This window comes from Macaca nemestrina, chromosome 1 (genome assembly GCF_043159975.1).
Source record: "Macaca nemestrina isolate mMacNem1 chromosome 1, mMacNem.hap1, whole genome shotgun sequence".
Taxonomy (NCBI): Eukaryota; Metazoa; Chordata; class Mammalia; order Primates; family Cercopithecidae; genus Macaca; species Macaca nemestrina.
Genome location: NC_092125.1, coordinates 167,286,946 through 167,313,935, shown reverse-complemented (window position 1 = coordinate 167,313,935; position 26,990 = coordinate 167,286,946). Strand labels below are relative to the sequence as shown.

The window sequence follows — 26,990 nt, the reverse complement described above, 5'->3', positions numbered from 1 at the left end:
GGCTGTGGAGTTCTTGCCAGTTACTCAATGTCTGTGAAACACATTCTCTTTATCAGCGAAATAGGTTTGCTAATACCGACATCATAGCATTGCTCTGAGGATAATTTGAGACAATGTGAGACTGTTTTGCATATTGAAATGTACTTTACAGATTTATACAAATCATCATTGTTATGAGAAGACATGCCTTCACTGTCTCCTTTATTTTACCAGATAATCAGCCACTTTGCAGTGACTGTATCTATGGAGCAGAAGCACTCAGTTAGGTGCTGGGAGGAGGCCTTTGCTTTCAATATGTTTACTATGCAGAAGGGAGGTTAGAATCCACAACCTCCACTCACAGCCATGACAGGTAGCTTGAGAGAATTTCTGGCTGGGAGACTTTGACCTCCACTGATCACCCTCTCTGAGTGCCCAGCAGCAGCAGTCTCTGAGGTGACCCCTAATGTGGCATGCACATGCCAGGCCTGCTCAAGTTCATCTTTGGAATGCTGTCTCCTTTGTCAAATGTCACCAGCGTGATTTTCTCATTTCCCTCATTTTAAAGCAGCAAAGTGTATTCCCCATGATGTAAATGGTAAAGTGGCACAGAGTGGAGACAGAGGGTGACCTAATGCCAGTGGAATAGAAAGTCAGGGCTGATACCTGACCGCCACTTCCCCACTCTGAGCACTGCATATAGGGACCTGCTCTGAGACCTTCATCTTTAGCTTCATGCAGAGCTTCTCCTTCCTTAGGTATAAATCCCCAAATGTATAGGCCTGGGAACCTCTAGAGAAACACAGATAAAGAGAAATTCACCTCAGTGCCGCTTACTCTTCATCAGGGATCTGCAAAGCTTTTTCAATTGTAAAAGCAGCTCCTTTTAAACACTTCCTGAAAGCATTACCTCATTTCCTCACATCTAAAACCACATTTCTTTAACCTACTCTTTTCATCTAAGTGAGGGATTTAAGTGGATGTTGAACCTCCATTCTTAATTCTGGAGGCTTGGGTTTCTCTAGAACGTTTAGAAGGTTTGGCTCACGTGGGAGTCTTGGTATTAGTTTCCTATTGCTGCAATAAATGTTACACAAACTTGGTGGCTTAAAACAACATAAACCGTGGTTTTGGCAAGGCTGTGTTTCTTTCTAGAGACTCTAAGGGAACATCCATTTTCCTGTCTCTTCCAGCTTTTAGAGGTTGCTTGCATTCCTTGGCTCCCGGCCCCTTTTCATCTTCAAAGGCAGCAATAGCTGATCAGACCTTTCTCACCTCCCATCACTGTGACACTAAATCTTCTGCTTCCCTCTTCAGCATTAAGAACACTTTCAATTACATCGGGCCCAACTGGATAAGCCAAAATAATCTCCTTATTTTTGGGTTACCTCCTTAGCAAACTTAACTCCATCTGCTACCTTTTGCCATAGAACAGCACATGTTTACAGGTTGCAGGGATTAGGATGCAGACATCTTTAGGAGAGTGATTTCAGGATCTCAAAATTTCTCTATAGCATGATCGACAAACTATAGCCCATGGGCCAGCCACGTGATTTTGCAAATAAAGTGTTATTGGAACACAACTCTTTGTTTATGTATGATCTGTGATGGCCTTCGTGCTCAAATGGCAGAGTTGTTTGCAACAGAGACCGTATGACCCAGAAATCTAAAATATTTATTGTCTGGCTCTTTTGAAAAAGTTTTCCTCTGCTCTGTAGCACTTTTTATGTCTTTGGTTCTGACTGCATCTCTTTAGAACATCACTCACAACCTTGTGGATATCTGCTTCACATTTTAATTACAAACAACCCCAAACCCACTTTTTAAATTCTAGCAGTGTTCTGCCTGCCTCTCCAGTGGTTCCTCCTCTATCATCAATTACCATACAATTACTTATCACTTGTAGTAACTCCAAGCACCATAGAGTGTTAAGTCTCTTTGCTTTTTCCCTCTGCTTGAAATGCACTTACCTTCTTTCTCTATCTCTTGCCAGGCAAGCTCCTATTTATCCTTTAAAACTGTGACAATGCATAACTTCCTCCAGGAAGCCTTCTCTAACATGCCCATCCAAGGAGAAGTACTCTACTCTGAAATTACTTCTAGAATCCTAGAATAGAATAACTTCTACTCTCAAAACAGTCTTGCTGGACTGTAAGTGCCTCAGTGGCAGTGACTGAGTGATTTACCCTTCTTGTTGCCTCTGCACCTTGTTGGAGAAACTTGCTTCTTTCCGTTTCTTGGAGGGAATGGCTGTTTCCTTGAAGATTCACTTCCCTTCTCCTGGCCTCAGTCTCATCATATGCGAACCAAGGAGTTGGATTAAGTACAGTCAGTCTCTAAGGCCCCTTCCAGGTTCAATAATCCTTTCCATCCCGGAAGATTTGGCCTGGTTCCTTACAGATGCTGAGGAGAGAGAAATCTCCTGCATTAAGCTTGTGCCCTGCAGAGTTGGAAATCATCCAAAACAGTTATCACTCCTAGCTTTGCTTTGACTGTGTGGCAACTGGGAACTGAGGAAATGGGGGTAGAGTGACTGGAAGAGAGCAAGGAGTTGCTGAGATAATTTGGGGGAAATCTCTTGTAAGTATTTGTCCCTGACCTTTCTTCAGGAACCAATGAGAAGGCAGCACAGTGGCCTGGAGATTTATAATCCTTTGCCGCAATCCATGCCTGGGGCTCCTCCACTTGTTATGGATGCACCCTAAATCTTTGTAACCACGTGGGAGTCAAGACAAACTCAATGTGGTAAATAATTAACACATCTCCCCCTCCTCCCCTAACTCCCTCACATGTATCAGTGTTTCTGCTCTTGTGTCCCACTCCAAGGTTTTGTGACAATTTTGGACACAATTGTCACCCTTTGTGATGATTTTGGAGACTCCCCTCTCCGATCCTCCATATCCCATCCCTTAAACATATATTTTTGCCTTCCAAACATTGCTTAGAACTTAGCTCTTCTCTGTCATCTTATTGCTACCACCTATTCTAGCCTACATAGGTAATCCTGACAGTAGAATCTTCCCCAGGTTCCCAACTCTAGCTACTTCCCATTGAGAGCCATCTTATATCCTCCTGCCAGCTTCATTGTTGCACATTCCCTCTCCCCTCATGCCTCACCCCTGTTCAAGAACTACAATAGCTCCATGCTATTCCTGTATCAAATCCAAACTTCTTGGTCTCATTTCATGATCTAATTCCACTGTTTCTGTTTGTTTGTTTTTTGTTTCCTGTTTTCGTTTTTTGTTTTGTTTTGTTTTTTGTTTCTGTTTGTTTTTGTTTTGTTTTGTTTTTGAGATGGAATCTCACTGTTAAGCCCAGCCTGGAGTGCAGTGGCATGATCTTGGCTCACTGCACCCTCCGCCTCCCAGGTTCAAGCGAGTCTCCCACCTCAGTCTACCAAGTAGCTGGGATTACAGGCACCCACCACTATGCATGGCTAATTTTTGTGTTAGCCACAGTAGAGATGGGGTTTCACCATGTTAGCCAGGCTGGTTTCAAACTCCTGACCTCAGGTGATCCCCCCGCCTCGGCCTCCCAAAGTGCTGGGATTACAGGCTTGAGCCACCGTGTCCAACCTCCAATGTTTTTTCATCACTCTGTTCAGTGTGACCTATCTCGTCTCTGCTTCACATTTCATTTTGGCCTCCATGCCATTCCTCCTATGGTTACCATTACCTGGCTTGTAATTCAGTTTAATTCAGTGCATTTTCACAAACACTTATGAAGTACCTGCTCTGTTCAAAGCACAAGCACACCTGTGCTGCTCCCAGTCCTTCTCTGATGATCCAACTGCAGTCCATGGTTTGCCCTTGCTGTTTTCACTTTGTGTCTATGCACTTCTCCCCTCCTAGACACACATTCCTTGAGGAAAATGACAACTGTGTCTTTCACTGTCGTACCCCTCACTGGGATCTATTAAGTCCAGGCTCCCAGGCCACCTTTACCCATACATCATTCTCTTCCCACTTGTTCTGTCTTCTATAAATTAATGATAACAAATCTATCTCACAGGTTGTTTTGAGTATTAGAGATATTTTGTTCAGGGTTGACTCTCAATTGATGGTTGCAATGATTAGCATTGTTTTTTATATCCATCCCCTTAGAGTCCTTCAATTTTTATTGCGCAAGCTCTTAAGCATTTGGAGTTAGGGAAAGTAAAACATATTTTATCACTATTAGGCATAGAAGTTATTTCTGTTCCTGAGTCTTGACTGGAAAATTCTACACTCAACACCACAAATTACAGTAGGTTAATGCATCTAATTTCACCTGTTCATAAGGCAAATATTTATTTTATTTTATTTTTTTGGAAACAGAGTCTCACTCTGTCACCCAGGCTGGAGTGCAGTGGCACAATCTCGACTCAGTACAACTTCCGCCTCCAGGATTCAAGCGATTCTCCTGCCTCAGCCTCCTAAGTAGCTGGGATTACAGGCACACGCCACTATGCCAGGCTAATATATATATATATATATATATATATATATATATATATATATATATATGAAAGTGAAATTATGAGTCTTTATAGGCCATTACTTGTGAAGAAAATTACTTACTTCCTAAGTGCCAAGCACTATCCTTGTCTATGAGCATACTAGGGTGAACAAGACATCATGCATCTCATTGTCAAGAAGGAAAAAGAGGCAGTATACTGATACACACAAAAAAGATTATGTATTTACAAATTATGCTGACTTCCAGGAAAGAATATATATATATATATTTTTTTTTCAAATAGAGACGGAATTTCACCATGTTGGTCAGGCTGGTCTCGAATTCCTGACCTCATGATCCGCCTCCCTTGGCCTCACAAAGTGAAGGCAAGTATTTATTAAATGCTTGCTGTTTATCAAGCAGTGCTCAGTCCTTACCATTAGCAACTTCAGTGGCCTTCTTTTTTTTTGTAGGTGAGTCATTCCCTCTTCCTCATCTCAGACCCAGCCCTCCCTACCTAAGAGGAAGTGTAGTATGGGAACTGTGCAATTCAAAGTTTTCACTGAGGGCTTGGTTCTGAGCCTTGCCACGTAAACCTCACTCACTCTCCACCCTCCTGGGTTCTTCTGAGGCTGTGTCTGCTGGGTGCCAGCTAGAGCCTTCTGTCTGCTGGCTCCCTAGCCTATTCAGCTTCAGAAAAATAATTTCTAATCCAAACTGCAACTATTTGAAATCCAGTCAGAGTGTAGCAGTAATTCATTCATTCAATAAGTTCAATCAGTGAGTAAATTCAATTTAGTAAATGATTGCTAAATTAAAGCAATCGCCCAGCAAGTCTGATTCAACAATCTCAAAATGTCTGCTGTATGTTTCTGCAACGAACTTTGTAGTATAATCTCTTCATTAAAAGATTAATATTCCTTTGTTTACTACTACTTCAAATAATACAAATTCACATAATTCAAGGAAATCTTCCAAACTAGATAACATGATATTATATGATAAATGCCAGAAGAACCATCAAAACAAAAACCAAAAACATCAAACCTTCACTAATGAGAAAACAACTTTTAAAAATTACCTTAGGCATCTATAACCTAGATCATCCCAGTTTTAAGACTTTTCAGAATCTGTGTCTAGTTGTTATATGTATGAAGCTGGCAACAAGAGGCCAAAATGTCAGAAGTGACATGCAAAACATTTACAGTCCTGTCTGTATGTGTGTGTTCAGGGGGAGATTGATTTAAGCCAATATTTTCTACCTAGCCTGCACATTTATGTTGGCAGGATTTCACTGGTAAATATTGGTCTAAACCAAACACTGAAATCTTTAATCACATTTAAACAGACATTGCATTATACTGCGTTAGACACTGCATTAGAAAGGAACCAACAGGGAAAAAGTAAGCACAGCTGATAGCTACAATCTTTCAAGAGTAAAAAGGAAAAATCAGAATTCAGTAAAATTCTTCAGAGGGAGAAATGCCAAGAAAACCATAGCTGAAATGCAAAATTTTGTTTTTCTAAAGTCTGGAGCTGAGTTCAGTTAAGTGACGTAGTTTACAAACCAGGGGAAATTAGGGCAGGAACGGAAGTACTGCTAAATTAGGAGAAATCGGCCAAAGGAAAGTGAGCTAGCTGTGACATACAGTGTTGGCTTCTTTCTCTCATTCTCAAACAATTCTTGTTTGCTACTGTGTGGAGTTGGGTTGCCATGAAACCTGAGGCCTAATTTTATATTTCATTGGAAGTTCTGAATCTGTCACATAAAGCAACTGTTTGTCTACCCACAGAGGCTGCAAAAATCGTAACTGTTAACCTTTCCTAATACACACAGAAAACCCCAACCCAAAAAGAGTTGCTTGGCTTTTTTTGTTTAGTGTCTTCATTCAGATCCAGGGGTTCTTACTGAATCATCCAGAACCCTGTAAATCACCTCAAGAGCCTGTGAGTCTCCTACTAAAGTGCCCCTTCCTCCATCCCTCACCACCTCTGCTGCACCAAACCCCACCCCACACACTTCAGACACAGCCCTAGACTGCTTAGATGCTTACTAAGAGAGTCTTCAGGAGGAATGGCTATTTTATCTCTGAAATCTATGCTTTTCCCTTCTTAATTAAACTGTCAGGCCCCACATTTTGGTGCAGATGATAAGATTTGAGAGAAGCAGGGATCCTGTTGAGATGAATGGTCAGTCCCACTAACGGGTGCTTCAAAGAAATACTGTTTTTATTTGTTTCTTTTCTTTATTATTATTTTTTTTAAGTCAGACCTGGTGCAGTGCCTCACATCTGTAATCCCAACACTGTGGGAGGCCGAGGTGGCAGGCTCACTTGAGCCCAGGAGTTCGAGACCAGCCTGAGCAACACAGCAAGACCCTCATCTCTACAGAAAATTAGAAAATCAGCCAGGCATGGTGGTAAGCACCTGTAGTCTCAGCTACTTTGGAGGCTGATGCAGGAGAATCACTTGGCCTAGGAGTTCGAGGCTGCAGTGAGCCGTGGTCACGCCATTGTGCTCCAGCCTGGGTGACAGAGTGAGATCTGGTCTCTAATAAAATAAAATAAAATAAAATAAAATAATTTATCAGCTCTTAGGAGAGTGAGGACGTGGGACGCCCAGGAAAAAAAAAAAAATGTTGAAAGACTCAGCATGGTTATTGCCAAACCTGGCTGAGGATGGAAATCACCTGAAGCAATTCTAAAAAGAACAAATTCCCAGAATGCAGTCTGCCAAGACTGCTTTATATGTCTGGGGTTTAGCCTGGGAATTGCCCCCAGGAGATTCAGATGCACCTCTTCTATAGACGGGTATAGTGATGAATATCAACTTTGAATTCAGGCTGGATTAGAAACCACGATCTAGTATATACTTAGTGTTGTAACTTTGGGCAGATTATGTAACCTCTCTGAGCCTCAGTTTGCTCATCTGTAAAATAGGGATAACAACTATATACTGGGGTTGTTGTAAAGATTAATGAAATGATATACATAGTCTCTCACACACTGTCTGACTTATGGTATGACAAAAATAAAGTTAAGCCAATCCAAATGTCTCTCTGAGACTCACCCAACTGAGATACTCCTAAGGCATTCCTGATCACGCCGGAGGCAAACTGCCTCAGTCTGAATTCTGACTCCACTAAGTCTGTGACTCTGGAAAGTTACTGAATTTCTCTTTCTCCTCTGTAAAATAAAATGATCTATTATATTTAAAATAATACCCAGGTCAACAAATTATGATGAAGATCAAATTAGTTAATGGATGTAAAGTGCTTAGAAGCAGGGACTACTACCCAGTAAATATTAGCAAAAAATCATTATTTTTATTACCACCTCTTTTAAGACAAGCAATTATGGTGGAATGAATGCTGGCCTTCCAGTGTTCAAGTCCTGGCTATAGACTTATGAGCTAGAATACTGCTTCCCAATAGAAATGTAATAAACACCCTACAGGTAATTTAAAATTTTCTAATAAACACATAGAAAGAAACAGGTGTAATTAATTTTATAAACAGATTTGACTTAATATATGCAAAATAGTTAACATGTAATCAAATATATACATTTATTGAGCAATTTACATCATTTTTTCATACAAAGACTTCGAATTCCAGCATGTATGTTACACTTATAGCACATCTGACCACAGACTAGCCACATTTTAAGTACTCAGTAGCCACATGTGACTAGTAGCTACCATATTGCACAGGGTAGACATTCCAGATTCTAAAGCAAGTCCCAGCACCTTCATGAGCCTCAATAATCTCATTTGTAAAAATGGAGATAACATTAATGGCTTTGTTTGCAGAAGAAAATCAGTAAACTTGAAAGCTCATGTCAACTGGTAAAGACTGTATATAGCAGGTTTTTTACTCTTTACAACACTTGGACTACCAAATACAATGCAATTTTCATAAAGTGATGTATCCAAGGTCGTGTGTGATCTGAGACATCACCCAGGACCACATCAGGCAGAGACACTTTCCTATAGGCAGATGAAAGAGATTTTAGCTAGTAATGTTTCAAGAGGTTGGAAATTTTCTAGTCCTCTTCCCCCCCTCACCCACCACCTTCACTCTCAACAGCAAACACATTTGCTTCTACTCTTCACTGACTCTTGAAATTCCTTTGACCACTTTCATTCTACAAATAAAGATAAAATTGAGGGATAAATAACCCTTGTGTTCTCTCTAATAACATCTTAATTTGAGGCCTCCTTACTTCTTAAGTTCCTATCTTTTTCTACAAATGAAATTCTCTGATGTTAATCATTTACCAAGTGCTTATTCTCTACACTCTTATAATTTTTATAAAATTCTGCTATCAGAGCACTAGTTCATCTTCTTAAGGATTGTATTTTATATGTCAAGAGCACTGAACTTGGAGTCAGAAAGCCTAGATTCAAGTTTCCAAGTTCTACATTTTCTAGTTATGGGATTTGAGGTGAAGCATGTAATGACCAGAAGACATGAAAATTCCCTGAGCTTCGTCAGTCTTTTCCTCTATAAAATAAAGACAATGATACCTCTCTCACAAGATATGATGAGGATTAAAAGAGATAATACACAAGAAAGTGATCTATAACTGCAAAGAATTAGACAACTATAAAATGGTATTTAGGGATTTATAAGCCATTTTGTGTATGATATTCTTCCTTTGCGCAGTTTTCAATAGTTCCTTATTGCCTGCCAAATAAAGTCAGAATCTTTAATCTAACATTAAAAACCTCCCCAAAATTTGGCCCTGACCACACTACTTTTGCAAGTTTATCCCACTCAACCCACTTACTCAAATCAAATGTTCTAACCAACTAGAACTCTCATATTTGTCCTCCCCAAACAATGCTGAATGGTGTGACATATTTCTAACTTGGTATCTTTCTTCATGCTGTCCATTGCCTTACCTCATTTTCCAACCTCTCAAACTTCCACCCATTCTTCTTTACCTGGCCTCCAAATCTCTCATGATCTCCTTTTCCCTTATATACTTAAGCTCTATCTCTGCAGCCTCTGAACTTTGCTTGTGTCTTTCTTATGGTAGCTATGAAAACCTTTGTGGGATTCTAGTAACTCTTGGTGCACAGAGACTTGCAATAAGATGCCTGAATGTGGGTACTCGGTGAGAATTAAATAATCAAATCTGCAAGTGATTTTGCAGAAGTACTATTGAGAGGCAAAATGTTTCCCATGTAAAAAACTAGCCAGCCTAGAAATCTAATCAACACATGAATGCAAAAGAAAGATAGACCTGATTAACTGTGGTAACACTGAATAAATCAGTAAAAAGGAGGTGGTTTGTTTGGAGACTAGCAAAAAAAGAACAAAGGACAACTATTGAACATTGTGTCTCTGATACTGTTCAGTAGCAAAGGCCCCTTTCTTTTTGGTAATGCATAGCCTATCTGTTGATATGCTGGGCATGTCTACAGTTCAACCAATATTTTCTGAGCTTCTACTAGGTAATAGATGCTTGATGCAAAAAAGACTAGCTCAAAAAGATAGATTCTGTACTGTCAAGAAGGTTCGAATCTAATAGATGAGAACAACCAAGAGAAATGTTTGTAATGAAATACGGTCATTTGGAAATAGAGGTTTGCAATATGGTGTTGTGAGATCTTAGAGGAGAGAGGCTTAATCCAACCTCAGAATATTTAGAAAACGTTGTAGAGGAGATGACACTAGGCTGAGTCCTAAAAGATAAGGAAGAGATAGCCAGCTGAACAAAGTTGGGAAAGGCATTTTAGGCAGATAGAAATGCTTGAGCAGAAACAACTATTATACAATCTATCTCAGTAAGGGAGCTGAGTATATCAGGCTTGAGGAAAGGAGCCATTTAAGCCATCCAGCTAACTCTGATGCTCTGATTTCATGCTTCCCAACCCATCTTATGATTAGAATTTGACCTCCTACATAGGGAAACATGTGATGACCAGAAGACATAAAAAGCTTTTTGTAAATTATTGTTCTCCATTAATTCATTGGACTCTGATTTGCCATTGGGCTCTTGTGAGTTGAACTAGTATAAACTGAATGAACTCAAAATACACTAACAAAATTACATTTCTGGACCTGAAAGGCTGAAGTGACTTGAATTTTGGTCATCAACCAAATTCCACCACCTTAGAGGCCATGTGGTTTTAACTTACGAATGTTTCAAATCCATTTACCTCTCTTCATCTCCATTACTATTACATGGTTGTAGCTGTCATCATCTCCAGCATAGACTACTGTAATAAAGAAATCATGATGCCATCTTAGTCCATTCTTGCTGCTACAACAAAATATCTGAGATTAGGTAATTTTCAAAGAGCAGAAATTTATTTCTCACAGTTCTGGAAGCTGTGAAGTACAAGATCAAGTCATTGGTAGATTCAGTGTCTGAGGAGAGCTGCTCTCTCTGCTTCAAGATGGCCTCTTGTTGATGTGAAGGACCTCTTCAAGGAGAACTACAAACCACTGCTCAAAGAAATAAAAGAGGACACAAACAAATGGAAGAACATTCCATGCTCATGGATTGGAAGAATCAATATCATGAAAATGTCCATACTGCCCAAGGTAATTTATGGATTCAATGCTATCCCCATCAAGCTACCACTGACTTTGTTCACAGAATTGGAAAAAACTGCTTTAAAGCTCATATGGAACCAAATAATAGCCCGCATGGCCAAGACAATCCTAAGCAAAAAGAACAAAGCTGGAAGCATCATGTTACCTGACTTCAAACTATACTATGAGGCTACAGTAACCAAAACAGCATGGTACTGGTACCAAAACAGAGATACAAACTAATGGAACAGAACAGAGGCCTCAGAAATAACACCACACATCTACAACCAACTGATCTTTGACAAACCTGACAAAAACAAGCAATGGGGAAAGGATTCCCTATTTAATAAATGGTGCTGGAAAAACTGGCTAGCCATATGTAGAAAGCTGAAACTGGATCCCTTCCTTATACTGTATACAAAAATTAACTCAAGGTGGATTAAAGACTTAAATGTAAGACCTAACACCATGAAAACCCTAGAAGAAAACCTAGGCAATACCATTCAGGACATAGGCATGGGCAAAGACTTCATGACTAAAACACCAAAAGCAATGGCAACAAAAGCCAAAATAGACAAATGGGATCTAATTAAACTAAAGAGCTTCTGCACAGCAAAAGGAACTATCATCCGAGTGAACAGGCAACCTAAAGAATGGGAGAAAATCTTTGCAATCCACCCATCTGACAAAGGGCTAATATCCAGAATCTACAAAGAACTTAAACAAATTTACAAGAAAAAAACAACCCCATCAAAAAGTGGGCAAAGGATATGAACAGATATTTCTTAAAAGAAGACATTTATGCAGCCAACAGACATATGAAAAAAATGCTCATCATCACTGGTCATCAGAGAAATGCAAATCAAAACCACAATGAGATACCATCTCATGCCAGTTAGAATAGTGATCATTAAAAATCAGGAAACAACAGATGCTGGAGAGGATGTGGAAAATAGGAACGCTTTTACACTGTTGGTGGGAGTGTAAATTAGTTCAACCATTGTGGAAGACAGTATGGTGATTCCTCAAAGATCTAGAACTAGAAATACCATTTGACCCAGTGATCCCATTACTGGATGTATACCCCAAGGATTGTAAATCATGCTACTACAGAGACACATGCACATGTATGTTTATTGCAGCACTATTCACAATAGCAAAACTTGGAACCAACCCAAATGTCCATCAATGATAGACTGGATTAAGAAAATGTGTCACATATACACCATAGGATACTATGCAGCCATAAAAAAGGATGAGTTCATGTCCTTTGCAGGGACATGGATGAAGCTGGAAACCATCATTCTAAGCAAACTATCACAAGGACAGAAAACCAAACACCGCATGTTCTCAGTCATGGGTGGGAGCTGAACAATGAGAACACATGGACACAGGGAGGGAAACATCACACACTGGGGCCTGTCAGGAGCTGGGGGTCTGGGGGAGGGATAGCATTAGGAGAAATACCTAATGTAAATGACGAGTTAATGGGTGCAGCACACCAACATGGCACATGTATACCTATGTAACAAACCAGAGCATTGTGCACATGTACCCTAGAACTTAAAGTGTAATTAAAAAATAAAATAAAATAAAAATAAAAGATGGCTCCTTATTGTTGTGTCTTCTAGAAGGGACGAACTCTGTGCTGTCATATGGCAGAAGGATGAAAGGAAAAAAGGGCCTAGCTAATTCTCCCCAGCTCTTTTAAAAGGTTGCTAATCCCATTCATGAGTGCTCTGCCCTCATGACTTAATCACCTCCTAAAGGCCTCACCTCTTAATTCCTGTGTTGAAACCTCACCAGTAGGTTTCAACACAGGAATTTTGGGAGACACATTTAGATCATAACAAATGCTACCAGCAACTAGGATGGATACTTAACTAGGTTACTGGGTAATGTTTTATGTGTTTTGGTATGGTTTACCTCATTTAATCTTCATAACTACCCCCACAAGATATGCTTACCCCCATTTTAGAGATGAGGAAATTAAGGGTTAGAGAAATTGAGCAACTCACTCAAGTTAATACTGCTAATAAATGGCAAAGCCAGATATCAAACTCGTGTATGTCTTCCTGTGGATATGGGGCTCTTGAATACTATTTAGCTAACCTCATTGCTAGTCTCTAGATTTCATTCTTGCCTTTAAGTTCATTCTCCAAATTGCAGCCAGAGGGATCTTTTTAAAATGCAAATTTGGCTGGACCACTCCTTTGATAGAGCTCCACCAAGTTTTCCAATTGCTTCCAGAATAAAATACAATCATAGCCTTCCATGACTGTGTATAACTTGATCTAACTTCTCCTACCAGTCTTTCCCTCTCTGTGTTCCTGAGCATACTCTGATATTCCCCTTGCTAGAATGCTTTCCTCTCCCTTGATACTTAATTATTATTCCTCAAAATCTCATAACTTTTCAAGGCAGGCCTTCTCTCACATCCCCACTTTTCAGATTGTGGGTCTCCAGTTATCCCTATTATAAATGTTTATAGCGCTCTACACTTCTTAGTATCTCTTTTCCAAGTTGTACTAAGTTTTTGCATAATTATTTTTCTATTCCTCTTAGGATAGAGGCTTCAAGTAAGCAAAACTCTAATATTCACCACTATATCCTTAGAGTTTCATGATGTGCCTACAACATAATAGGCACTCAAAAAGTTCACTCATTAAATATTTATCGTATCATATTCAACAAATAATAGCCAACATTCATCTGGTACTTGTACTATGCACTGTCCTAAGCACTTTACATTTATTTATTTGTTAACCACATGCTACAGCCCATTAAAATAGATACTATTATTATTCTCATTACACAGATGAAGAAACTAGGGCACAGAGAAGTAACGTCTTACGTAACAAAGTAATATAACAGTGAGTGGTGGTACTGGAATATGAACCAAGGCAGTCTAGCTCCAGAGACCAAGCTTTTAATCACTGCTCTATATCCTTCATAAATATTGTGTCAATATATTTACTTTGTTAGAAAAATAATTGGACAACAGCTTGCCTCTATCCCTTTCACTTTCTTATGTCCTTGGTCTTGGTCTTTAATACCAATACAGGTAGATAATTAAGTTCTTTGAACATCCCTTCACATTGGTGGTACATGTTTTAGCTGGATGAGAACAGATTCTCATTAGCATGTAAATGCCAAAGGCAGAGTTCTGGAGAGCAGGTTTTGGTAAGGGTAAGGATATTAAAAGAGTGGGAGGTAGACCAAAAGGAAACAGTGCTATGAGGCTGGCACATCAAAGACATAGCTTTGCCTTGTCTAAGCCTATCTCTATAGAAGAAAGAGAAACTTTGACCATTTATTTATAACAGGCCCCATGGCTTAGCAAAAAAATTATGGAATTTAGAATCAATATGTCAATCAATAGAATTAAAATGTCTCCTTCATCCTCCCTCCTTTTCCCATCTTCCCCTCTCAATCTCTCTGTCCGTCTTCTTTGCCTCTCTCCCTCCTAGGCCCTAGGATGTGAGAGAAGTGGGGATGTGAGAGAAGGCCTGCCTTGAAAAGTTATATCATATCACTTTCAGCAAATTGTGAAATGCATCCAAGCCTCAATTTTCTCACATTCATAATGGAAAATGTATGTCATAATGATAATAATTTCTCTCTTGGGGTTATTTTTCAAGGAAAAAATGAGATATGCAAGTGAAAGTGCTTGGTAAACTGTCAAGTTATATATACAAGAGCCAGTTGTGATTACAGTTTTTTTTTTTTTTTTTTTTTTTTTTCTTGTAGTCTTAGAGGAATTTGCTAAAGAGATCAGCATCAAAATGACCTACTTTTCACTGTTATTTCCCTTAAGGGCAGTGAACCTCTTCTTTTGTGAATCCACCCAGAGTGAAATCCCTGTCATATGCAATTGCCAAGTTCCATATTTATAAAGACATGCTAACAAAGTCCTGCCTAAAGAAAGGCTACATAGGGTTTGCTAACTTTGGTCTTGGAAGAATTGCATTACAGTGTATACATGTTCTCCTGTTCTTATGATTTGTTCCATAGATATTTTACCCAAGGTTAAAATAGCATGCCCTCTTGAAATGTTGCACTCTAACTTGAGTGTGCTTCATTTACCAAATATTATATATTTGGACATAATAACTCATGATGAAGAAAAAATATTCCTAACTCTAAGGGAAAAAATCACAACCAAAATCGCCAAATAAATAAATAGGCCAGTAGCCTCAAACTCATACCTTTGCATAAAGAGATGCCAATTCCTATATGTATGAAGCTATTTTACATTTTATCAAGTACTTACTGCACTATGGGAAGGAATCAAAGAATGGACTAAGTATGCTAACTTAAAGGCATGTAGAGCCATAGGAGCAACCCAAACATAAGACATCTGCAGGGCTAGAAGCTTGAGAATGAAGCTAAAAGTAAAGCTGAATGTAAAGAATCCAATTAAAACACACTTCTCATTTACAAAGATCAGAAGATTATGGGAGGAAGCTGAGAAGGCACCTAGCTTCACAGACTTACTATTTATAGAAGGAAAAGGGATTTCCAATATAATCACAGTGCAATGGACAATAGCACTCCTGAAGTGTCTTGTTCATTGCTGTAATCTGGCACCCACCCAGCAGCAGGCTTGGCACATAGTAGTTGCTCAGTGTACTTTTGCTGAATGAATGAACAAACAGCTTCCTTATACAATTCTCCATGTCTGAAAGGCACTGACCTGGTATGTCAGTTAGAATTTTGTGAAAAAACGATCCATCAGGTCAGGTCTATATTTTAGAAGTGGAAACCAACTATCTCTAACTTAAGACAAGTGTTAAGAATGCATTTTTCTGAAGTCATACAGTAAGAAGGACATTTTAGGATGTCATAGCCAACCTTACACATGCTTCCCTTCTCAGGGCCAAAGCAAAACTCTGTCAATGACCCAGCTGTCAAATACATGTCAATATATCATCAGGAAAGTGACCCAGGACCAGAGAAGTGGTGGGAAGGGGGGAGAAGTTCCTGACACGTGCCAGATCAAAGGCTTGGCGTATATTGATTCACTTAATTTTCACAGCTAGTTTAAACTATCTTCCTGTTTTACAGGTGAAGAAATGGAAGCACAGTGGGCTACTTTTCTTGTCTAAGGGCACACTGCTATTAAATGGCACAGTTAACAGTTTATAAACAGCTGGGCAGACTCTAACGTGTTTCACTGAATTTTGAGTTAGTAAGAGCATCCTGGTCTATGTCACATTAAAACCAACATTTGTTGTTGTTTCTTAGCTATGTGAGATTTACTCAAACTCTGTTGATACCCATTGCTATAGCTAAAGAAAAGGAAAGGAAATGTGTTTTTGGAAATTCTGCTCTTGTTTTTTTAAACTGGGCTTCCCCTAGATGGTAGTATCTGTTGAAAGCCTACATGGATAACCAGAAAGACAGAAAAGTGCACAAATCACAAGTGTAGAAATCAGTGAGTTCTTATAAAGTGAACATACCTATGTAACCAGTTCCCAGAACAAGAAATAGATCATTGCCAACCCTATAGAAAGCCCTTCAAGTCCCTGCTGGTCACTAAGCCCACAAGGTAACCAATATCTTGACTTCTATTAATTTAATTAGTTTTTGCCTCTTTGGAACTTTATGGAATTTGACCCATACTATTTTTTCATGTACTTTGTAATATTTGGTTTCCTTTGTTCCACATTTGTGTTTATGATATTCATTCCTGTTGCTGCATGTAACAGTTGGTCCAATTGATTTAACCACTAGAATAACTTTGCAAATAGTTACCACCTTCTCTAATAGAAAGGAAGTCCAATTATGTGAGGCCCATAAAGGTTATGTACAGTTCTTTTCTATGTGCTTTCTGTGGATAAAAAGTATGGGTGACTTGACAGATAAGTTTCTGATATATAGAGATATGTTGGAATATCATATAGATGTAATTTGTAGGAAATTTATATTTGGGGTGTATTATGATGCTTTCAATTGCTAATCATGTGTAATTGGGGGCAGAGCACTGTTTTCTCTCAGTCTCAGTTTTCTCATCTGTATTACAAGCCATGAGACTTAAGGTTTCAAAGTTAAATGATGCCAGATACATAAAGGGCCCCTGTACCTACTTTTCCAAGAGATCAGTGTAGTCATAAGATTACGTTTCCCTGCACGGATTGCAGGGCCAGCTTTTAGGGCACCTGAGGTCTTTTAGCAGTGGGGCTGCTGATTTCATAACTGCTAAAATGTGTCCCCATGTTTTCTAACTATGAGTAACTAGCTATTTGTGGCCAGGCAGAGGTTTCTAATTACCCTTTCCTGTCACTCTTCTCTGGATCTCTCCCTCTTCCCAACAGGACTCTGCTAACTCACACACCTATTTCTACTAGATTTGCATTTAAAAAGCTGGGGAAATTGGTCTGTGAACCTAAGTATTAGATGAACTGCAAAATTACTGAAACAGAAAAACATGAAAAGGTCATTGACTGAAAATAAGAATATTGCTCAGTAGTTTGTACAATGCGATCCTATTTCTGTTATATACATATGTATGTTTACATACACACATAAACACATACATGACATGCACCAAGAAGTCAACAGTGGTGATCTCTGACTGCTAAAAATGTGAGATTTTTATCATTTGAATTGTTGGCTTCTCTGCAATTTTCTGTTTTTCTAACTGTGCCTGTATCCCATCTGTAATAATAAGTGAGATATTTGCAAAATGTATATAATACTAAAAGGTTTACAGTCCGTTTTTGTGTCTGTTCCCTGATTCTACCTTTCCCATGAGAATAGGATATTTTTCTTATCCTCGTTTTAGAGATAAATAAATTTAGTCTTCGAGAATATAAGTAATTTACCGGAGGTTACTCTCTGAAGCAAGATGCAGGACAAGAACCATGCCAGGTCTTCTGAGTAAATATTGCACAGTTTCCCTGTGCTAAGGCCTGCATTAGGTAGATCAGAAAAGGGAAGTGGAGACTTGAGAAATAACAACATTTAGGAAAGCAGTTATGCAATCGTAAATGGAAGAGATCCGAGGGTAAGATGCAACTTTAAATGCAGAATTTTCAGGAATACGTGCATCTTTCAGTGCTAAACTGAATCCTCTATTTCATGGACCAAGATATAGTCTTATTAGGAATCTGGAGGGAACTATTTGCTCTAATAATTTAACCTCTGATTTCTTAGTTGATGCCTTCAGGTAAATAAGATAATCATCCTACTTCCGTATCTATCACACGAAGATGTTGCAAGGATTAACAAATAGTGTGCTGGGAGCTCCTTTGAGAAAAGAGCTATTTGAATGCCACATATCATTAGCAGATTAATATTATAATTATTTATTCAATTTATCTTCCTGTTTCTCAGAGTCAAATGCAATACCCAGAGACTTATAGAAGGAAGAAAATCTTTCTTTGACACTCTTGTTGGAATAAAAGAGGGAAAAAAGAGAGGAAGAGAAGGGATGTCGTTTCTCCCTACTTCTTCCCTCTGGAAGTTTTTGAAAATGAAGTCCAACCGCGTGACCATCCATGGTCCCATGACCTACTCTTACGGCCTCTGAGATTTGTTTCTGTGGTGTTAAACATTGTTTCTTCTCAGGGACATCTTATGTAAGACAGGAACAGAGCCAGTTTCATGGGCATGTAACCTGTTGGGTTGCACAGGGCCCTATGCTCAGAAGGGTTCCATATTTGCCATCTTAAAACTTGTAATAATATTATATTTGAACTTGTGTTTTATAAGTGATGTCTGATGGAACAGTAGAGTATGTGCCAGTGGCTTGGAGCCTTGGCTCATGCACTTTCTCACTTCCTGTCACCTGCCTGTCTCCCTGGACAAGATCATCCTAACCATCCACTCCTCTGCTCCCTGGTGCCCTAGGAATCGTCTAGCTTCCTTTTTCCCACCTGCACCTGTGACCACTGCTGTCCTCCATCCCCAGTCAGGGTACAGGCACAGGGAGGGTCTGAGTGAGCCATGTGTGCTTTGTAGCCTCAGGTGGGACATGGAAGCAGCTATCTCTGACCTGGGCTGGCATAGCTGTGGTAGACAGAGGCCAGGTCTTGATGGGAGTGAGCCTCTTGTCCACCCCTGTTTCAGGTACCCAGCATGTCCCTGCTAAGAGGCTGCAGTACCCTTAGCAGTATGCTAAGACCCAAGGGGTTGTCTGCTGTGGGTAGGGTCTTAGAGACCATGAAAAGAGAGAAATACCTAACTTGACTTCCCCAGCTCTTGTGCCTGGTAGGGGCACAGCTCATCAGTCTGGTAGCTATCAGGAAGGAGGAGTGAGCTGCTGGTGAGCTATGTGTGTGCCCTCAGTCGTAAGTGGCAGGGCCTTCATGTTGCTGTGAGGGTCTGCACTCACCTCAGGGTATCCCAGTGCCTGAAATAATGCAATATTTAAACACACCAAACCTTTCATTGTGATAAGTGTACCATAATAATATAAGACATTAACAATGAGGAAATTCGAATGTGGGATATGTGGGAAGTCCCTGTGTTATCTTTGCAATTTTTTCTGTCAGTCTGAAAGTATTTTAAAATAAGTATATGAAGAAAAAAACACCATGACAAGTTGAAAGAGAATGCAGAAGAAAGGAAAAAACTTTATATTTTAGTATCTTTTATAGTAATTTTACTGCTTTTTGAACAAGGGGCCCTGCACTTTCACTTTGTACTGGGCCTTTCAAATTATGCAGCTGATTCTTACTGTAAAATCCCTTATTGAATATGCAATTCAGTTATCTCCCTTTCTTTTCTTCCTCACACTCTTTCCTACTCCTCAATGCCAGGCCTTAGGATTTCTCCGATTGCCCTTAATAATTCTCCTATGCATCTATCACCTACTAAGAACTGGCTATCATCCTAGGCACTTCACATACTTTATCTTATTTCATCCCTTTATAACTTTATGAGATAAATATTTTTATCCTTCTTCTACAGATGTACGAAATTGAGGTCTAGGACCACACAGTAAGTGATAGAAGAGAAAGTCAATATTCATGATTCTTACTCCAAATCTGGTGCTTTTTTTTCACAGTGCTACAGACGGACCATTCAGCCTTCAGGTGCCCAGGTATTTGCAGGCTGCTTAGGCAATTTGGTTTCCATTCCTCCAATTATTTGCTGAGTATCTCCTAGGTGCTAAAGCTACAAAGTTATAGCAGGGAGGCCAGTCCTGAGCTGCTCTGGTCATTTTCTTTAATTGCATTCATAGGTAGCAGGTGTTTAATATCCCCCTATTTAGTACACTCTGACCTCTGTGCCCCTGGCTTAGTTACCATGATAGGAAGACTATAAAGTGGACACAAAGTCTTGACTGTGGATTAAGAGTTTGGAAAGTGACACTCTAGCATAACTAACATTGCTTCAAAATGTATTAATTTTTGCTTCAACATTTTGATGGGTGATCTGAAGAAGAGAGACAATGGAGGAAGGACTCTTCATATCCATTATCTGTTCACCCACATCTCACGCTGTACCAACTCTAGAAGTACATGCATGCTTGTTCCATACAGTAGACAATGAATGAGCTCACTGGTATATCTTTGAAGAGTCCTTCTTTTTTAGTACTTCTGCGGGTATAATTACTCTATGTATTTCCTTGGTCAAGCTTGAGTAGAAATCAGATCCCTTTTTTCCTCTTCATGAAGGAGAAATGTGATGTATCATCTTGCAGTCATTTTGCATATCAGCAGATTCAAAAGGCTAGGAGCAAGCTGCTTTCTCCCCACCGTCCTGCTGAATGTCTGATATTAGTTACAGAGAACCACAGGTTGTGATGTGGAAGACACGAAGGTAGTAAATCCCCAGCAGCTGGGAAGTCATCGGACTTTTTCCCTTATTAGAGGCAGGGAGGGTTCTGTCTCTTCAGAAAAAGCTTCCTTGGAAGAAGTGCTCTTCTGGAAACAAACAGAGGAGGCAAGGGGGTGTTTTGGACACACTAGAGAGTAAGTCAGAGAATCTTCATGTTGAGGCAGCATCGCAAAATTGAAGAGGAAGAAAGGAAGGAAGGTATGTGTAAGTCTGACTTGAAATGAGTTTTATTAAAAACACCTCAATTCTTGTCTGCACATTTTTGAAGAGTGTGAAAAAAATGGAGGAAGTTACCTCCCGTGGTTTTGTGGCTTTTTAAGTATGACATACAGGATATTGAATTTAACCCCTGTTTATCCTGAAGTGTATGAATATTTCTGGGATAAACAAAGCAACTATTCTTTGAAATATGCGTCTGTGGCCAAGTGATTCCAGTTACTTGGAATCACAGTTCTGTTGATTCTCTTTTCTGCTTCAAGTATTTGCGCACCACAGACATAAGATTATTCATACAATAATTTTTAAAAACTATGTGGTCTTGCTAGAATTTCTGTATAAATATATGTCTTTTAATTATGGCAGGAATGTTATATTAGAACTCTATATGAGATTTTACATTTTATTAGTGCCTATTGTGTGTTTGTATTTCAGAAAGCTTGGTAGATAGAGTTCATGCTGTTTCTCTCAAAAACAGTCCTGTATGCAGGAGAATCCAACAGCTTTTTACAACTCTCTGTAGCTTCATTAATTCATCTAGCATCTATAAAGTTAATTCAGTGTTTATTAAGACTGATTTCTTAAGCCAATAACCTGAAGTATTTTTTAGACTCACAAACTTTTAGATGTAAAATGACATGTTAAGGATATGTAAAAAGTTTTAATTAGCAAAAAAAAAAAAAAAATGTGGTCTTCACAACAATATTTTTTGTATGGACCTCCAACAATATTTCCAGAAAGTCTAGAGTCTTAGGGCAGCAAATCAGAACCCCCAGCTTTAATCAAAATAAAAATCTGCAGTGTTCACATCTGGCTCCACCTGAAAGTCCGGTTCAGAATTTCCCTGTGATCCTGGCACTTGCAGAAGGGAAGTTTTAGCTTTGTTTAGTATAACAAGAGCTGCAGGACTCCCAGGCCAATAAACGTGTTCACGTAAGACTCCAGACAGCTTCTTTTAGACTGGAGTCTTATCAGGGAGACCTCATTTTCCCTCTAATTAAAGGGAAGATTTCAGGGAGAGAAAGGAATAGCCCATGCCTCCTACTTGTGCGAGTCAGTGTTCGCTGAATTAGAAGTTCTTCCAACATGAACACATTCCCCAGCATGAATGACTGCCTAGAATTTGAACGTAATCGTCAACCAGTTTTCGCCCAAATTTTGACTGTTTCATTTAGAAGAAAAGCAAAATGAGAAAAAGCTTTCCTCATTTCTCCTTGAGATGGCAAAACACTCAGAAATGACATCACATACCCTAAAGAACCCTGGGATGACTAAGGCAAAGAGAGACTGAGAAAACTCTTTGCTGCTTCTGCCTTTAGTTTTAGGACACATTTATGCAGATGAGCTTATAAGAGACCGTTCCCGTTCCCTCCGCCTTCTTCCTCAGAGGAAGTTTCTTGGTAGATCACCGACACCTCATCCAGGCGGGGGGTGGGGGAGAAACTTGGCACCAGCCATCCCAGGCAGAGCACCACTGTGATTTGTTCTCCTGGTGGAGAGAGCTGGAAGGAAGGAGCCAGCGTGCAAATAATGAAGGAGCACGGGGGCACCTTCAGTAGCGCCGGAATCAGCGGTGGCAGCGGTGACTGTGCTATGGACAGCCTGCAGCCGCTTCAGCCTAACTACATGCCTGTGTGTTTGTTTGCAGAAGAATCTTATCAAAAATTAGCAATGGAAACGCTGGAGGAATTAGACTGGTGTTTAGACCAGCTAGAGACCATACAGACCTACCGCTCTGTCAGTGAGATGGCTTCTAACAAGGTAAGAGATGACCTTTTTATTCATTAAAGTGTGATCATGCAGGGAGCTCCAGCTCCCCTCACCTCTGTCTGCTGCAGAGTGTACCAGGGAACGCTACCAACCCTAAGAATGTGTTTCTTGCTTTGTCTAGAAGATTCTGTTCCAAAGTGTCACACTCTACTTGTGTCTTGATGCTACAGCAAAAGTTTAAAATCCTCAGTACACTTCAATTTCCAGAAGCCAAATTTCTCTCTTACCGATGCAATTTGGAATAGGTTTAAGGTGAGAGGTGTCTGTCTGTAAAGCTTCCAAATCAATATAAAATGGAAAGTGCTTTAAATTTTTTTTACAATTATCAGGAAACTAAAATCTGAGTGAATCTTGCTGCATTGCAATCAGGTGTCACATATTTATTTTTAGACAAGAAAGTAGTTTAACCTTCATATATCAATTGGAAAGAATGTTCTGCATTCAAGTTGGATAAATTCCCTCTAAGAAGAAGGACATCCTGGGATTTTCTAAGATTTCTTTTGTGATGCTTTCATGATCTAAGATAAAAAAGAAACAATGTGCTTTGTCTCCAAAACCAGAAGTTTTCTTTTGTTTAAGTTTGCTGATTTTCATAGTGAAATCATTTGAAATTGCTTCATGCATACTGCCCTCAAAATGGTTTTATTTACAATCCCTAGACAAAGCTTAATGTTGAAGAGCCTTAATTATCTATCATTGTATCATTTGTTTAATTAACACCTGGACTTAGAGTGCTAATTTATGTAGTGATAGTTGTTGCTTTTTGTTTGTATTTTTACCTTGGAGAATATTATATTAAATACATATTGTTATAAAGTTATACAAAGTTATATATGTGTGTGTACACAGGCACACACACACACATACACTTTGTTAAAAAGCCTTACACCATACCTTTATAAGTGCACATTTCAGAGTCCCAATCATTCTAGCCTGAGGTATCGTCTTGTTGTCTATGTTTCTGGGGCTGAGAAGAGATTTTGTTCCACACCTGCCAGCATGCCCTTTCCAGCCCTGAGGTGCACCAGTGAGTGTGTGTCCCTTCTCCAGTTTTCCTGGGGTAAAAGTACCACCTTTGGATCAAGGCTTGCTGGCTGCCGCTCAGAGGATCTGCGCAGAGGAAGCAGTGTGTCCTCAGGAGATCCTCAAGGAGGGGAGGGGGAACTCTTCCTACTTGGAACTCTTTGTTTATTGGTTAATGAAAGGGTGAAAATAAGTCCCTTTCTAAAATTTTAGTTTAGAGTTTAAGTTGGAAGGGAAAAAAAAGAAAAGAACACATTTGAGGATTAACTATTTATTGACTTTTCTCTGAAGGTCTCAATTGAAGGTTAAACTCAGGGATTTTCCAGGCTGGGGTAAAGCTCAACCAACTGCTTCCCTGTGAGGAGGGCTTTGCTGTGTGACTTCTCCAAATCACACTGGGACTCCATGTAGAAGGACTTCCACAAGGCTTGAGCCTACTTTGGAGCGTTAGCAGACACTCTGTTCCCTGTATTTTGTGATAATTGACGGCTATGCAAGATGTAGATCCAACATTTATGGGGTAGTTTTTCAATAGCTTTCACCATAGAGAATATGGCAAACTTAAGTAGTCACTAAAATATGCTAACTAGAGTCACCAAGATAAAGCAGACAATTAACTCCAAGAAGAGAAAAAGAGTACCCCCTGAGAGACTACAAGTTGCCATTAATTTTCATTTTGAGTGTCAATATGCTGTAGTATTCTAATCCCATTCATGCCTAGAGTGCTGGAAATAGACATTGACTGTCTTGCAAATTTATTAAAAACAATCTTATTCAGCATAGTAGTTAGTAAGGCTCTGAGACCAGGCACTCTGTAGATACGGGTGAGGATTCCAATCCCTCAGGCTTCCGCTCCTCCTTTATGGTGTTGTGTGCAGGAAGCAATGAAAGTTGAATAGAGCTAACCCTAACAAAAGGGCTAACCTTCAATGCTGACACAGTTAGCTTAAGTAAAAAGCATGCAGCCTCAGTCATTTTCTAGATCTACAGTGGAAAGATTGTCAGGCAAAGCAATTATTTAGTGCATGAATGATGCCCAACTGACAGCTAAGAATAAATTTTAAAAATATCTCTTTTTACTACCTTTTAAAAGATTATTGATTATTCAGATAATTGTCTCAGGTTAAACTTAAGCATAACATGCACCATGACACGTATGATATAAGGCAATGAGGCCAGGGTGTGGTGGCTCACACCTGTAACCACAGCACTTTGGGAGATTGAGGCAGCACTTTGGGATTGCTTGAGCCCAGGAGTTCGAGATAATGCAATGCAAACATTTTTGTGACCACCAGAAAGAAATTGATCTGCACCCGTTCTTTGGGAACTGAATTATCCGTGGCAAAAAAAAAAAAAATTATATTGCATATTCACTTTTCAATGTTGTTGAAACTATCTGAGATTTCCATCCAAGTTGAAGTTGACATTTTAAAACTTTATCCTGATCATCACTCCCATTACTATGTAGTCTTATTTGGCCATATTTTGCTTACCCTTATCAACTAAGGAGCCAGGGTAAAAGTCTCTGAGTTTAAGATCTGGAAGTGATGTGAAGACATGTTATAGAGGGCGTGTACCTATCAGCAGTATCCACTACATTTTTGCAAAAACTCTGTGTTCCTAGTTCTGTTTCAGCTAAGTGCCCATTAAGTTTTGTTTGCAATATCTGATCTTAAGAATGGTGATAGGTGAAATCGTGTAATGCTGAGGGGTATTTGGGAATTACATAAGTGCAGTCTACATGCCACTGGTAGAGAGTTAACTGTGTTTGGTGGAGGAAGAGCAAGCATCTTTCATCTTTACTTCATCTAGGTAGGGTTGTGCTTTTTCAGTTTGTTTGTTTTCCTTAATCCTTTAAATTCTGAAGAAAACTGAGTGACTCAAATCTCCTAAAAGACTTTCTCAAATGTATTTCATAGCCCAGAGAGTTAGATGAGAAACATCGTCCTCTCTTTGGCCCAAATTTCTCTGATCCCTTAATGCTGGCCATGGTCCAAATGGAATTCCAGAATTTTAGAGAACGATGCTGCCAGGTACTTTAGTCTTGTAAATTATTTTCCTCCAAGAATTACTAGAAGATGGAATAAGTTCAGCAGAAGTTTTACAAGGCAATGGTATTGTTATTTAACATGAAAAGGATGGCTAGTGAACCTCCTGCCAGCTGCCCAAATTCGATTAGACATGTTAGAGCTAGCTGTTTTGCTTAACGATAGATTGCCTTCTTAGAATTGTTCATTAATTTTGTGTTTCAATTTTCATCACCTCCTGAATTAGAAGAATTGTCTTACACTTCAGCAAAATGCATCAGAGCATGAGTTCCTCAGTGGCAAAACAGTCAGATGTTTTGAAAACAGGATGCTTTGGCTCTCCATTATAAAAAGAGGAACGGAAAGAGAAACAGTATAGAAAGGAAGAAAGCAAATAGCCTCAGCAGGGTCCCCAGCCCAGCAACGGCATAAACAGTGACCTATCTTCCTGACCTTCACTGTGGCTCAGTTCCTGACCTCGTGTCACCAAAGCCAACCGACGTCATTAGAGGAGGATAGGAGGAATGGCGCAGCTGCTGTGAGGGTGACTAGAATTTCCTGTCTCCTTCCTGACAGACGCAGTCAGAAAAGTACAGGGTTGCAACAACAGTGGCTGAGGAAGGAGCAACCCAGAACAATCCCAGGGAGGCTAATTGTGACTGACGGGGAATGGGGAGGTGTTCCTTCCCTCATTGTACTGAGAAACCTAGTTTCTCACCTAGAATTTTCAGGTGAAAAACGTCAAAAGGGTCATTCTTACCCAGAATGCTAAATGTTTTTCAAAGGATGAACATGCTGTGGTATTCAGAAAGGAGCTATGTTCAAGCAACTAGTCACTGTCTTCACTTCCCCCACAAACGCCCTCCACTGTCCTTTTCGTTCTCCATTGGTTTTGCTCTGGGACTGTTTTATATGTAGTACAAAGGTTGGGTGCTGCTGGGTGAAAATGGATATTCTGTTGTTGAAAAGAGTGGCCCTGTGTATTAGTACTTTTTTTTGTTTAGAATGAAGTGTTAGGACCTAGCACTTGAGTAAATGTTTGCTAAGATAGAAATGGGAGATAGATGGTCCTTTTTCTCTTAAGGCATTGTGAAGTCGGCTACAGATAACCATCATGGGGAAGTGAGTCCTCCTGGCTATGCAGGCTTATTTTTCCAGTTCTTCGGGTGCAGCCATACTAGAGTACTAAACAGGGAGCATGA

At 39.6% G+C, this 26,990-nt stretch overlaps 1 protein-coding gene across 5 annotated transcripts in view; it reads left to right on the top strand.

Moving 5' to 3' along the window:
• The window catches only part of LOC105498452 (phosphodiesterase 4B), a 585,501-nt gene that overhangs the window by 520,781 nt on the left and 37,730 nt on the right, over positions 1 to 26,990 (top strand). For 2 of the 5 annotated variants that reach the window (XM_011770584.2, XM_011770589.2), the window contains 2 exons: positions 19,977 to 20,012; positions 22,617 to 22,729. In XM_011770584.2, coding sequence (XP_011768886.1) covers positions 19,977 to 20,012; positions 22,617 to 22,729 — 149 coding nt within the window. Of the gene's footprint in view, positions 1 to 19,976; positions 20,013 to 20,032; positions 20,951 to 22,616; positions 22,730 to 26,990 lie in introns of those variants that run through there. The other 3 variants (XM_011770587.2, XM_011770590.2, XM_011770591.2) reach the window with 2 other exon arrangements.